The 12,970-nt window shown below is 37.8% G+C and overlaps 1 protein-coding gene across 1 annotated transcript in view; it reads left to right on the top strand.

Moving 5' to 3' along the window:
• Positions 1 to 5,411, top strand: part of Lsg1 (large 60S subunit nuclear export GTPase 1) — a 28,038-nt gene extending 22,627 nt beyond the window's left edge. Inside the window, exons 12-14 of the mRNA XM_027936148.2 lie at positions 1,094 to 1,173; positions 2,884 to 3,057; positions 4,887 to 5,411. Coding sequence (XP_027791949.1) covers positions 1,094 to 1,173; positions 2,884 to 3,057; positions 4,887 to 5,066 — 434 coding nt within the window. The 3' untranslated portion in view covers positions 5,067 to 5,411. The remainder of the gene's footprint in view (positions 1 to 1,093; positions 1,174 to 2,883; positions 3,058 to 4,886) is intronic.
• The last annotated feature ends 7,559 nt before the right edge of the window (positions 5,412 to 12,970 follow it).

Here is a 12,970-nt window from a genome sequence, read left to right as displayed (position 1 = left end):
CTAAAAAATAAATATTAAAAAAATTCTCTCTCTCTCCTCTCTCTCTCTCTCTTTAAAAAAGAAAAAGAAAAAAGAGAATCCAGGATGTAAAAACAAATGACCACAGACAGTTTCTGAGACCGCTGTCTGCAGGTCCATATAGAATTAAGGATTCTTGCAGTGAATTTTAAAAGGCATTGCCAAATTACTCTAATTTTGCTTTGTATTTCTTTAGATACTCGTGAAGTTGAACTTCTATGTTTGTTGCCCTTCTATATTTCTTCTGGAATCACCTTTTTCTACATATTGGTTGTATCTTAAAATGATTTGTAGAAGATCTTTGTTCTGTGTGGGCATATTGTGTGTGTTTTGTTTTGACACCCCCCCCCCCCCCCCAGTGTTTACTTATTTATGGTTTTCTTTAGCCTTACAGAAGAGGACAGTTTTAATAGACTGTCTTTTCCTCTTTGGATTTGACTCAGCTTGGTGTTTTACTTGGGGAAGCTTTCTCTATCCCCCCAAAATAATTGTCTTCCTGTAAAATTTATTTTAACATTTAGATTTTTAATTTACCTAAATTTATTTTTTGTGTGATGTGAATTAAGATTCTAAATACTTTCCTGAAAACAGAACAAGCCAACATCCATCTTTTGTATGATGAGAGCGCTGAGTTTTGAACACAACCTGTCTGCCACCATCTATTAATTGAATAATATTAAAAGGATCTTTATCATTTGTTTGGGAAACTACCAAAAAAAAAAATAGGAGTATCATGAAATAATAAAGCTTGCCGTGTTGCTTTTTATTTTGCTAATAATATTCTCAGATAGCCTCCTTAAATAAATATTTAAGATCCAGGGATCGAAGAAATAATTGGAATATAGAGAAATTTAATGTAACTTTCATAGTGAGGTGCTAGAGGTTGTTAAGATATCAGATTCAACTACATAGTTTATTCTGCATTAGCAAATATTTATAATGCTAAACAAAATATATAATGATAATTAATTTTTTAAAACATAGTAATCATGCTTACTTAAACTAAACATATAGTACCTCAATTATGTTTGTGATATTCTGTCTTCTGAGTTCATTCTGTTCATTTCTCCCACAGATATGCGAGGATTCATGACAGCACATGGACAGCCAGACCAACCCCGGTCTGCACGTTATATCCTAAAGGATTATGTCAAAGTAAGTGCATCCTGGATTTTTGTTTTTGTTTGTTCTTACTTTTTTAAAAATATTTATTTTTTAGCCTTTAGGTGGACACAATATTTTTATTTTATTTTTGAGTGGTGCTGAGGATCGAACCCAGTGCCTCACGCATGCCAGGCGAGCATGCTACTACTTGAGCCATATCCCTAGCCCTGTTCTTACTTTTGAATAAGCGAGTCTTTTCTCACATACTATATTCTTAACTAATGGCAACCTGTTACAAGTTTATGAGATTTTTTTTTCATTGAGATGGAGTAATAACTAGGGTTATATTCTTAATCCAGAAGTGACTAATAATATACTATGAAAGGAAAGATGAAGATCTTTGAACACCTGGAATCACTGAAATTCACTGATTTGTGCTTCTGGTGTTTCCATTTCTACAGCCCTTTTGGTTGTTCCCATTGTGACTGTTATTACAATCTTCCTTATGGTATACCTGTTTGCATGCCTTTCTTCCCATGCTTATCTAGTAACAGTAGTAGTAATAGCTAACATTCATATCAAAGATAACTTGCTTAGGAGTTGTAGATGTTTTATATGTATCTCATTAAAAATATGTACAAATCAGGCATGGTGGTGCATGCCTGTAGTCCCATTTACTCAGGAAGCTAAGGCAGGAGGACTGCAAGAAAGAGAGAGGGGGGTTAGGTTAATGGCTTAGTGGTATAGCACATGCTTAGCATTCTTGGACTAACCCTCAGCACCATGAATGAATGAATGATGTCCATTCCTTAGCACCATAAATATAAATGAGAAAACAAACAAGTTTAAGAGGATTAATGCTGTCATGTTACAAATGAGAACAAGCTATTTCGGATTATCTTCATAATTAAAATGGAGATGAATCATATGTAGCTCATGAAATTCTGGGAGACTCATGAAAACAATGCATGTTTTTAACATATGTATGTTACAAATATCATTAAGCTCAGTGCCTGGCACATAATAAACCCACAAGAATTATTATGGCCTTAAGTGTAATTCTTTACAAAATTAGCATTATGAGGCCCTGGTAGTAACAAGTTGCGAGGCTTTGGCTTTATTCCTTTCTTTCCTCAAGCCCACATCAATGGAGTTCTTGGAGCATAGAAATAAAATTGGGCAACCATGTTTTATTGACTCCAGTTCAGGAAGAAAGTAGTTAATGGTATTTATATGGATTATTTATTCTCTTACCTTCTTAACTGTGGAGGATGCAAAGATGAGTAAAGTGTAACTTTTAAGTCCTCTATGGTGGAAAGATGCACATGTGTACCCAGTGAGCAACTACAATCCCACATATAGGAATCAGGAACTGTCTTGATTTCAGATTTCTAGCCTAATGTTCTTTTAGTACAGTGACAATTGTCTAGTTGTATCCTGGTTTTTCTTTTGATAAATATTGACCATAAGTATAATAAAAGTATACTAAAGAATGCTTAGTAGAAATGCAAACAAAGAAACAGAGAAAAAAGATTGTTTTTAGTCTTGGGGCCATGGGAGAGCACCATCTCTCTTTCACCATCAACATTGGTGTTATAAATTGAGGACTCTTAAGTTGCAGTAGACCCAAACTCAACTTAGCTGAATCAAATGTAGAAAGCTCCCTAAGGAGGTGGCTGGTGGAGATGTCTCCTGGGGATTTTTATTTTGGGGTAACACATGACACTTAGGAGACACTAATATCTTCCATGTTCTTTGTAGGGGAAACTACTATATTGCCATCCTCCTCCTGGAAGAGATCCTGTGACATTTCAGCATCAACACCAGCAACTCCTAAGGAATGAAACGAAAAGTGATGAAATAAAAATGCAGCCAGGTGGAAATAAAAAAACAAAGCAAATAGAAAATGTAGTCGACAAAACTTTTTTTCATCAAGTAAGTTTTAACTTTCTTTAACTTCTGATCCAACACATTTTTATAACAGTAAAGATTAAGATATTCACATACCATAATTAAAATTTAAGTTCCCACTCATCTTTTTAAAGGGTACAGTAATTTACAGTATATTTACAGAGTTGTACAACCACCACATCGGTCAGTTTTAGAATTTTATTATCCTAAAAAGAAAATTCATGCTGTTGGCAGTCACTCCTCATTCTCCTCTCCCCACAGCCCTTGCCAGCCACCAGTCTTTTTAGTTATATAGATTTGCCTATTCTGTACATTTCACATGAATGGAATCATATGCCATGTGATCTTTTACAACCCATTTTTTTCACTTAGATATCTATTGGTCATCTGATGGACATTTTCAACTTTATGACTATTATAAATAATGCTACTGTGAATGCTTCTATAAAAGTTTTTATATGGATATATATTTCACTGCTCTTGGGTATATACATAGGAGCAGGATTGCTGAGGTTAACATTTGAGATACTGCCAACTTTGCTGAAGTGGCTACTGTTTTACATCCCTCCAGCATTGTAGGAGATTTCTAATTTTTTCACATCCTGACAGTACTTAAATTTTTCTGACTTTATTTTAGCCAGCCTGACATGGGGCATGTATCTTAGAGTTTTGATTGCATTTCCCTAATGATTAGTGATGCTGAGTATGTTTTCATGTGCTCATAGGCACATGTATGTTTTCTTTAGAGAAATGTCTATTATTGTTAAATTATAAGAATTCTTCATATATTCTAGATATAAGACCCTTATCCAGTTTCTGATTTGCAAATATTTTCTCTCCCTAGTAGGTCCTTTTTCCTCTGAGTCAACATATCTTGTGATTTGGGGGGAGGGGGGAGACTTCTTAAATATATTCAAAATATTCAAAATCTACTTTATCTTTACAATATGAACAACTTTGTCAGGCATGGTGGCATATGCCTGTAATCCCAGCAATTTGGGAGATTGAGGCAGTAGCATTGCAAGTTCTAGCCCAGCCTCACAAACTTATTGAGACCCTATCTCAAAAAAATAAAAGGGATCGAGGATGTAGCTCAGTGGTAGAATACGCCTGGGTTCAATCCTCAATTTAAAAATATATATAACTTTAATTGCTTATATCATATCTATTGGATCTGTAAGTAGTATTTTAAAAGACAGATTTATGTGCAAGAGAGTTAAATCATAGAATTGTACCTAATATATATTTTAAATGCTTTTAAGTGAGTGCTACAGCAAAAAACAAATTTTTAAAATCAGCTGTATCCAGATACTAGTTGGGTATTTATCTGGTGCTTTACCTGTGTGTTTCACAAAATGAGCCTGTGAGGCAGGCAAGGTCATGTATAAGAAAGAACTTACCACTAGTTTTATTCTATAACTAACCTTTAGCCCAATATTTTACTATTACACAAAGATTGTGGGATCTTGCTTTCCATTTCAGATCATATTGGATTAGTTTTTCATACTACACAAACAAAATTTCTTTAAAAGAGTCAGTGTCTAATTTGGGTAGAGGCAGGTTGGATTTTGATAAGACAGAGATTTCCAAAACAGAGCTAATGCTATGAATTTAGTTATAGATGGCATTTAAACCTATGGGGCTAAATAAAGTAGATGAGGGGGAAAATGAAATGAACCAAAGAGAATCCTGGGAAGCTTAATATTTAAGGGGTGGAGAGAGAGAAAGAGAAGAAAACTCCACTCGGTGATATGTTCATGTTTATCTGGAAGTGATCCATTAACAGTACTGTGTATGTTCATCAAGGGAGATAGCCATCTGGCACTTTGTATATAATGTCTTTTATTTCCCAGGAGAATGTGAGAGCTTTGACCAAAGGGGTTCAGGCTGTGATGGGTTATAGGCCTGGGAGTGGCCTGGTGACTGCAGCTACTCTGACCTCTGAAAATGGAACCGGGAAGCCCTGGAAAAAACACGGCAACAGAAATAAAAAAGAGAAAAGTCGTAGACTCTACAAGCACCTGGATATGTGAACCTGGGCTACAACAGAAGTGGCATCTGCACTGTGCAGATGGAAAAGAACAGAAGCTGCTTGTTGCCTGTGCCTTGCAGCCACATCCAACAATCTTGATGTCAAGACTAAAGGGCTCCTGGAAACGCCATCTCTGACTCGAGTAGTCGTTGGACCCCCAGAAATGTACTCCTGTAGGAGGCTGGACTTCGGATGAGGGAATGGATGATGTATATTTGTTTGTGTAAACATACACAAAAATGCATATTAATTTGAGTTGGGATGCTTTTGAAAATATACTAAAATTAATTTGTCACTAATTGATGTTTTCATTTGTTTAAGTAGATTAAATGCCAGCTGAACATTCCATGATCTTTTAGCAGTTGTAATCAATTAAAACATGACTGGAATTTCAGGTGAATTCTTTTGAGGACACTTTGGATTAGTAGTTTAAATCTCACATAAACGCCCAACATATCTTTGATATGGCAGAGGGCTGGAGAGCTGGCATATATCATTTTTAAAAGCCCTGAGGCTGGGGTTGTGGCTTAGCAGTAGAGCACTTATCTAGCACGTGCAAGGCCCTGGGTTCTATCCTCAGCACCACCTAAAAATAAAATAAAGGTATTGTGTCCAAGTACAACTAAAACATAAATTAAAAAAAAAAAAAAAAAGCCCCTGAAGACCTTGACCTTCCAAAATTACCCTCCCCTGAGCCAATCTGACAGAAGGAAGCATGTGTTGTAGCTAACTCATCTGTAGAGAGCCACGGAGAGTGAAAGAATAGTTTACCAGTTTTTATTTTAGGCATAGGGATCCCAGATAAGCTTAGGTACTTACCATTAAGGGTGAGCCAGCACACTGTATTTTTATAGTCACATTGGCTCTTTCAGCTCCTCACTTCTTTTGGCGGGGGGCAGTTACTTGGGATTGAACTCAGGGACACTTGACCACTGAGCCACATCCCAGCCCTATTTTGTATTTAGAGACAGGTCTCACCGAGTTGCTTAGCACCTCACATTTGCTGAGGCTGGCTTTGAATTTTGCAATCCTCCTATCTCAGCCTCCCGACTCGAGTAGTCCTGAGCCTCTGGGATTACAGGCATGTGCCACTGCACCCAGCGCTCCTCACTTCTTGTGTATCCCTTTTTCTCTGCATCTTGTTATTCCTTTAACTCAGTTGCTTGCTTATTTATTTATTTTTAGTAATGCGGATTAAACTCAGGGGTACTCTACCACTGAGCTACATCCCCAGCACTTAATTTTTTATTTTGATATAGGATCTTATTAAGTTACCAAAGCTGGCCTCAAACTTCTGGTACACCTGCTTAGCCTCCTAAGTGACTAGGATTATGGATGTGCACCACCACACCAAGCCTTAACCTTGTTTTATTTTGTAAGTTTTGGAGGAAACTTTATAAAAATGTAAAGTCCTACATACAATTTTGCAAAATATCAGAGGATTTGCTGATACCTTTGTTTAATCCTTGAGTTTGTACTTAAGAAGTGACTGCAGCTGACTATATAATATTGCTAAATATAATAATTATTGTATATTAATTTTATAGTCAGTGCCACATAATGTTTCAGTCAACAATGGACTGTATATACTATGGTGGGCCCTTGATATTATATCGTGTACTGACATCATAGCTACTTTTGTTTATGTACCTGTGTCCTGATGTTCACACCGGGATGAAATTTTAACAATAACTTTCCTGTCACCAAGCAGCATACAGCTGTATTTAAGACTTGTTTTCCTGGGAAAAATGTTACTTCAGGGAATTTAATTATATTTATTCACCCATTTAATAAATATTTATTGACCAGCTACCTCGTGGCAGGAAGAGCAATCTAGAAAATGACCACAGCTGAGGAGGTCCTGAAAGTAAGAGCAAGCACCAGGGGATAGAAGTTAGCAAAAACCAGATCACATGGGGCCATAGGGCCTGTGAGGGGATTCTGGATATTTTCTGAAAAATGAGATAAGCCAACAAGTTTTATATAAGTGAATAATGGGATGTGTTCAAATTCTTAATTAGGGGCAAAAGTTTATTATAGATCAAGGCTGTTCTAGAGGAGGCAAAACTGAAGATGCTGGAAGTATTCTGTGTGTCCTATAACATCTATTTCCAGTCATTTTTTATGTCAGAAAAGAGCATAAAAAGCATGTGGTAGAAGAGGAGCAAGCTATTGGAGTATGGGCTGGAATGGAGCTTAGTGGTGGAGCACGTGCTTATTAGCATGTGGAAAGCTCTGGACTTGGGAAAAAAAATGAGTAGGCTATGATATCACCTCTATCCAGGAACAGGCATATGACAGAACCGCATAATGAATGGGCAAAGCATGTACATTTATTTAGAGTAAGCTTTGACTTTTATAACAGTTTTATTGAGATATAATTTATATACCATACATACTATTTGCTGTAAAGCTTACAATTCAGTGGTGTTTAGCATATTCACAGTTATGCAACCATCACCACAATTAATTTTAGGAAATTTTGTTCACCCCAAAGAAAACCTAGGCCCTGCAGTCAATCTTCTTGTTCCCTCAGCCCTAAGCAACCACTAATCTACTTCCATTCTATATAGGTTGCCTATTCTGGACATTTTATATAAATAGAATAATAAAAGGATGGGGGCTGGCTGATAAATCCCTCAGCTTCCATGTCACCAGTGGGTACATTCCACATGTTCCTCAAAAGATCCTGGAGGAAGTAGCCCCACTTGCTCACAACTAGAACCATCTCTTGAACACGCCCTTCATTGCTTTTTTCCCTTTTATCATTTTCTCTGCCTCATCACTCCAGTTCCTCCCCAATAAACTAACAGCCTAAGTCCTTGCTTAGTGTGAGGAACCCAAGTTAGGACATCCCTACATGGGGAACTTCTGTTTTCACCTTTGCTTCTGCCCCAAATGCATCTCTGTAAGCATTCCTTGAATTTTTTTGTAAGTATTGCCATCCTCATTGTGGAGGTTTGTACTCTAGACTTACAAATTAGTCATCTTATCATAGTATTTTGAATTTCTCCAGCATTTTATTCCAAGGAATATGCCACCCTTTTAAGCAGAACCTGCTGTACATCTGTCATCAGTTTACATCAGTTTGTCAAGAAGCCAGTAGCCACGTATGTTTTCTTGTTGGGTAAACTGGAAAAATCAGGCAGCAAGCTAGAAATCTACTCAGTGCCATTGTGTTTAATAGCCCTTTCCCTTCTCCGGTCTCTAATGTGAGGGAAATCATTCAGAATTTTCACCCTTCATGTCCAGTTACTGTGTGTTGCATTCTGCACATGGTATCCAGTTGATGGTGAAGAGGACATACGGGGAAGAAAGATCGTGCTTTCTGTAGATGGATTTTGCATTTTCAACAATCAGATGGCATTCTGAGTGAAAAGTGCACGGCATCCAGTAGACTGAACTTAACATTTGATTGTAGTGCAATATGTACACAGAAAGCACAACCCCTGTGCTTCCCTTCAGTCATACTCACCCTCCCAGAGTAACCACTGCTGGGACTTGCCCTGACTTTATACTGCAGATTGAGTCTACAGTGTGAGCTCTTTTACTTTGCTCCTTTAATCCAACATTGTGAGATTCATCCACACCGTTTACATGTAATAAATTGTAGAACATAAGTTCCCACTGCTGTATAGTATTGTATAGTGTGAATATTTTGATTTTGAGACAGGGTCTTGCTAAGTTGCTGAGACTGGCCTGGAATTTGCAATTCTCCTGCCTCAGCTTCCCAAGTTGATGGGGTTATGAGTGGCATTACCATGTCTAGCTCAGATATCTCTGATTAGAGGGAACTTTGACCCTGATGCTAATGAATGAACTAGCACTTAATTCACAGATCATCGTAAATCATAGAGCATCATAGGATCACCTCAGGTTTTTTACCATGTGTTTAGTTAGGGGACAAAGAGTGTGAGGTGCTGACATTAAATCTGAAATATCTGCAAATTGACATTGTACTTTTCTTCTCCCCATTAAGGTGTAGATAATATCAAAACTATTGCTGCCTAGGGTCCTTCTAGAGTGTCAAAGAGAGCCTGGATCTGAGCATATTTTCTCCTCAAACTGAATCCATTGCCTGGGCAAACGGATTCTAAAAGATGCTTTGTGTTACTCAACCCCACTCCTGAGCTTTGGGGAAGTGTTGGTTAGGTCTCAGTACCTGAGTCTCTTCTCTGGCAGAGGACAACTCAGGAATGCAGTTAGACAGACTTAAAGGTAAATATGGCTTTTGTTCTTTTTCTTTCCTTAATCTCAGCCTCTTATCTTCATTGTACTGTTTTCTGTTCTTTTGTCTAACTTACTGAATGTAAAAAGTGACTACCATCATGTTTTCCAGTGCATAGCTAACAGTTGAGCCCATTCCAGGAAAGAAACAAAACCAACCAATTTGGCTTCTATATTTAAAATACTGTCGTTGAAATTGCCATGACTATTGTTGGATTGATTTGGAAGCAGCAGCAACTGAAGGGATAACTATTTTAGACAGTCATTTTGGAAAACACTTTTAAAATGCAAGAGTTTTTAACCCTTGTTTTGGGCACTTGCTATCATTTCTGTAATTGAGTGGGATTCTGTGTTTTACTTTCTTGGTTGCTTAGCTATTGGGTAATAGAGAAGTAGAACAGCCATTTCAGGGAAAAATAGAATCTGATTAGTTTGCAGTAGGCAAGATGAAAGACATGTGCTCTGTCTGTTGCTACATAAGTCTGCATGTAGCACTTGGCAGCTATTTGTATTTGGGCTATTTTTTTTGCTTAAGATTCAGTCTTATGTTGCAAGGCGTGATGGCACATGCCTATAGTCCCAGTGGGTCAGGAGGCTAAGGCAGTAGGATTACAAGTTCAAAGCCAGCCGCAGCAATTTAGCAAAGCCCTCATCAACTCAGTGAGATCCTGTCTCTAAATAAAATACAAAAAAAAAAAAAAGATGGGGATGTGGCTCAGTGGTTAAGTGCCCCTGGGTTCATTTCCCGGTACCTAAAAAAAAAAAGGTTCAGTCTTATACACTAGAACCCAGCACTCTTAAAGTGTCTAAGATCAATGCTTCTTAAACTCAATGTGCATACAATCATCTGGAATTCTTGTTAAAATGTAGATTCTGAATGCTTAGGTCTGGGTGGGGCCCGAGTTTGTATATTTCTAACAAGTTCTCAGAGCATGCAGATTCTGCTGGTCTAGGAGTCACATTTTGGTAGCAAGCTTTTAGACATCTTCAGAAGCCCACAGCTAAAGACAATGAGAGCCTGGAACTCCTGCCTGACCCAGCAATCAAAGGCAGATGATGAGATTTGGGGGGATGCTAGAGTAGGTTTCACATTTATAATTTATCTTGTCCACTTCTAAAATTAGGCAATTGCCAGATACAGTGGTGCATGCCTGTAATCCCAGTGGCTTGGGAAGCTGAGGCAGGAAGATTCCAAGTTCAAAGCAACTTAGCGAGGCCCTAAGCAACTTAGCAAGACCCTGTCTCAAAAGGGATAGGGATATAGCTCAGTATTTAAGCACCCCTGGGTTCAATCCCCATATAAATAAATGAATAAATAGGCAACTAACAATATTAAAACACTTATAATATTGTATATGAATTAATAAAATGTTGAATTTTTTAAAAATAATTCTTGTACCCACCGTAGTATTTAGAAAGATGGAGAGCAGGGGAAAGGAAGCTCTTTTTTGTTTTTTTCTTTTAAATACAAGAACCTGTCAGTAACTGTAGAAGGAATGATTCAATCACCACTTTGAAATCACTAAAGAAATCAGTGATTCAGACAAATATCATCAAGGAAAGTGCTTTGTACTGTGCAGAGATCAGACATCAAATAAGTGAGGAAACTGGCACCACAGATAGTGCCCCCCACCTGGCATGCTGTGCCTCTAACCGGTGCCATAGAAGTACACATCACCTCCTTCTACTGTCTTCGTAAAAACACAGAAACTCAACAAATCACAAAGAAACAAGTAGGTAATTAGAGATCTGGGACATTCTATAAGAGGCCTGGACTAAGGAGACATAACAAATTAATTATGAAATCCCAAACTGGGAAATAAACACCATACTCAGAACACCTGAGCCAATTTTAATATGAGTTACATATCAGATAACATTGCTATATCAATGTATTAGAAGTATAGTGTGTTAGAAAATGCCCTTGGAAATATAAGCTGATGCATTTGAAGTAAAGTGTCATGATACCTAATTTCAAATAGTTTGGAGCAAGAAACGGAGAACAAATGTGGCAAAAAGTTAACAAATGATGATGCTAGATGGGTATTCTTTCACCTTTGCTATAGGCTTGAAATTAAAAAAAAAATTGTAGTTGTAAATGGACAGAATGCCTTTATTTTATTTGTTCATTTATATGTGGTGCTAGGGATCAAACCCAGTGCCTCACACATGCTAGGCAAGCACTCTGCCACTGAACTACAGCCCCAGCCACTAGCTTGAAATTTTTCAAAACATTTTTTCAATAAATTGAAGGGACAGGCCAGGTGCAGTGGCTCATACCTCAGGAGGCTGAGGCAGAAGAATGGAAAGTTCAAAGCCAGCCTCAGTAATTTAGAGAGGCCCTAAGCGAGACCTTGTCTCTAAATAAAATGCAAAAAAAGGTTGGGGATGTGGCTCAGTAGTTAAGTCCCCCTGGGTTCAATCCCTGTTACAAAAAAAAAAAAAAATGAAGGGACGTAAAAGGAGACAGTGAAATGCTCTAAGGGCTCGGGAGCCCTTAGGAGAAGAATGGATAAAGTTGAACCAAGTAGTTATCACAACAAACAAATGGAGTTCCTATCTTCCCTCTCTGCCTTCACCTGTGTCCAGGTTTGGGGAAGTATGTTCATCTGACTTATGTTGGCATAATGAACTTGGTATGAAGCTGGTTTCTTTCTGAATTATAAGCTACAGTGAAAATTTCTATTTCTTTAAAATAATTACTTGGATATAAATATTCAAGTGCTGAATTCTATTTAATTGACTCTCTAAAAACTAAATTGCCTTGCTATTAAACAGCATTCATTGATATATGCCTCTTTAAAACTATAGGGCTTTCTTTGACGTGGTATTTCAACATCTATCAGTTCCATTAGCCCTTTCTGAGCTTCTTGAGCATCATAAGGTCAATGAATTTCAGCAGTTGCCTGTTATAAATGAGGCTCATTGTGGGGGGGGATGTAAAACAACCTTCTGGAGATCATACAGTGAGTTGGTCACAGAATTCCAAAAAGTGTAGGACCCCAACAATCCTACCACCTGTTTTAATCATGACACCCCAACATGTCCACAATGGGATTGATAGAGATGTAAAAATGCCATTATTTCAAAATGCATTCTTTAAAAAATTATTTTTAATATATTTTCTTTAGAATTGGGTTTCCTACTAGGCACCATAGCGCACTAAGAAGGCTGAGGCAGGAGGATTATAAGTTCAAGGCCAGCCTCAGCAGCTAAAGCAAGACCTTTAAAATAAAAAGGAACTGGGGATTTAATTCAGTGGTAAAGCACCCCCGATCTCAATTCCCAGTACCAAATAATAATAATAATAATAAAATTGTTTTCTTTATTACAACGAAACCAGACTGATGTTTTATTTTTGTTTTTTGTCACTACTGTTTGTCTAGTAGCCACAGGCCCTTCCTCTAAATAACGTGTTTGGTAAGAACACTGGCAGGAAACAGCCCTCACAGAAGGGAAAGCTCCTGCAGGCTGCCCAGGTTCCTGCACCCTTCCTTCTTCACAAGAACAATGCCTGAGACCGAGCTGCTGCTGCCAACAGGAAATGCCAATGAGCAGTGACGTGGCCCGCAGCCCAAGGGGACAAGTGCTACAGTCCTCTTGTTAGTTTTTCTTCTCAGCAAACTTTGAACAGTGGCCAAAAAACATGTCTTTATCTCCTGGGCAGCTGTGGAACCT

This window comes from Marmota flaviventris, chromosome 8, assembly GCF_047511675.1.
Source record: "Marmota flaviventris isolate mMarFla1 chromosome 8, mMarFla1.hap1, whole genome shotgun sequence".
Classification (NCBI taxonomy): domain Eukaryota; kingdom Metazoa; phylum Chordata; class Mammalia; order Rodentia; family Sciuridae; genus Marmota; species Marmota flaviventris.
The sequence above is the reverse complement of the archived record's forward strand: the minus strand, read 5'-3'. Positions and strand labels throughout refer to the sequence as shown.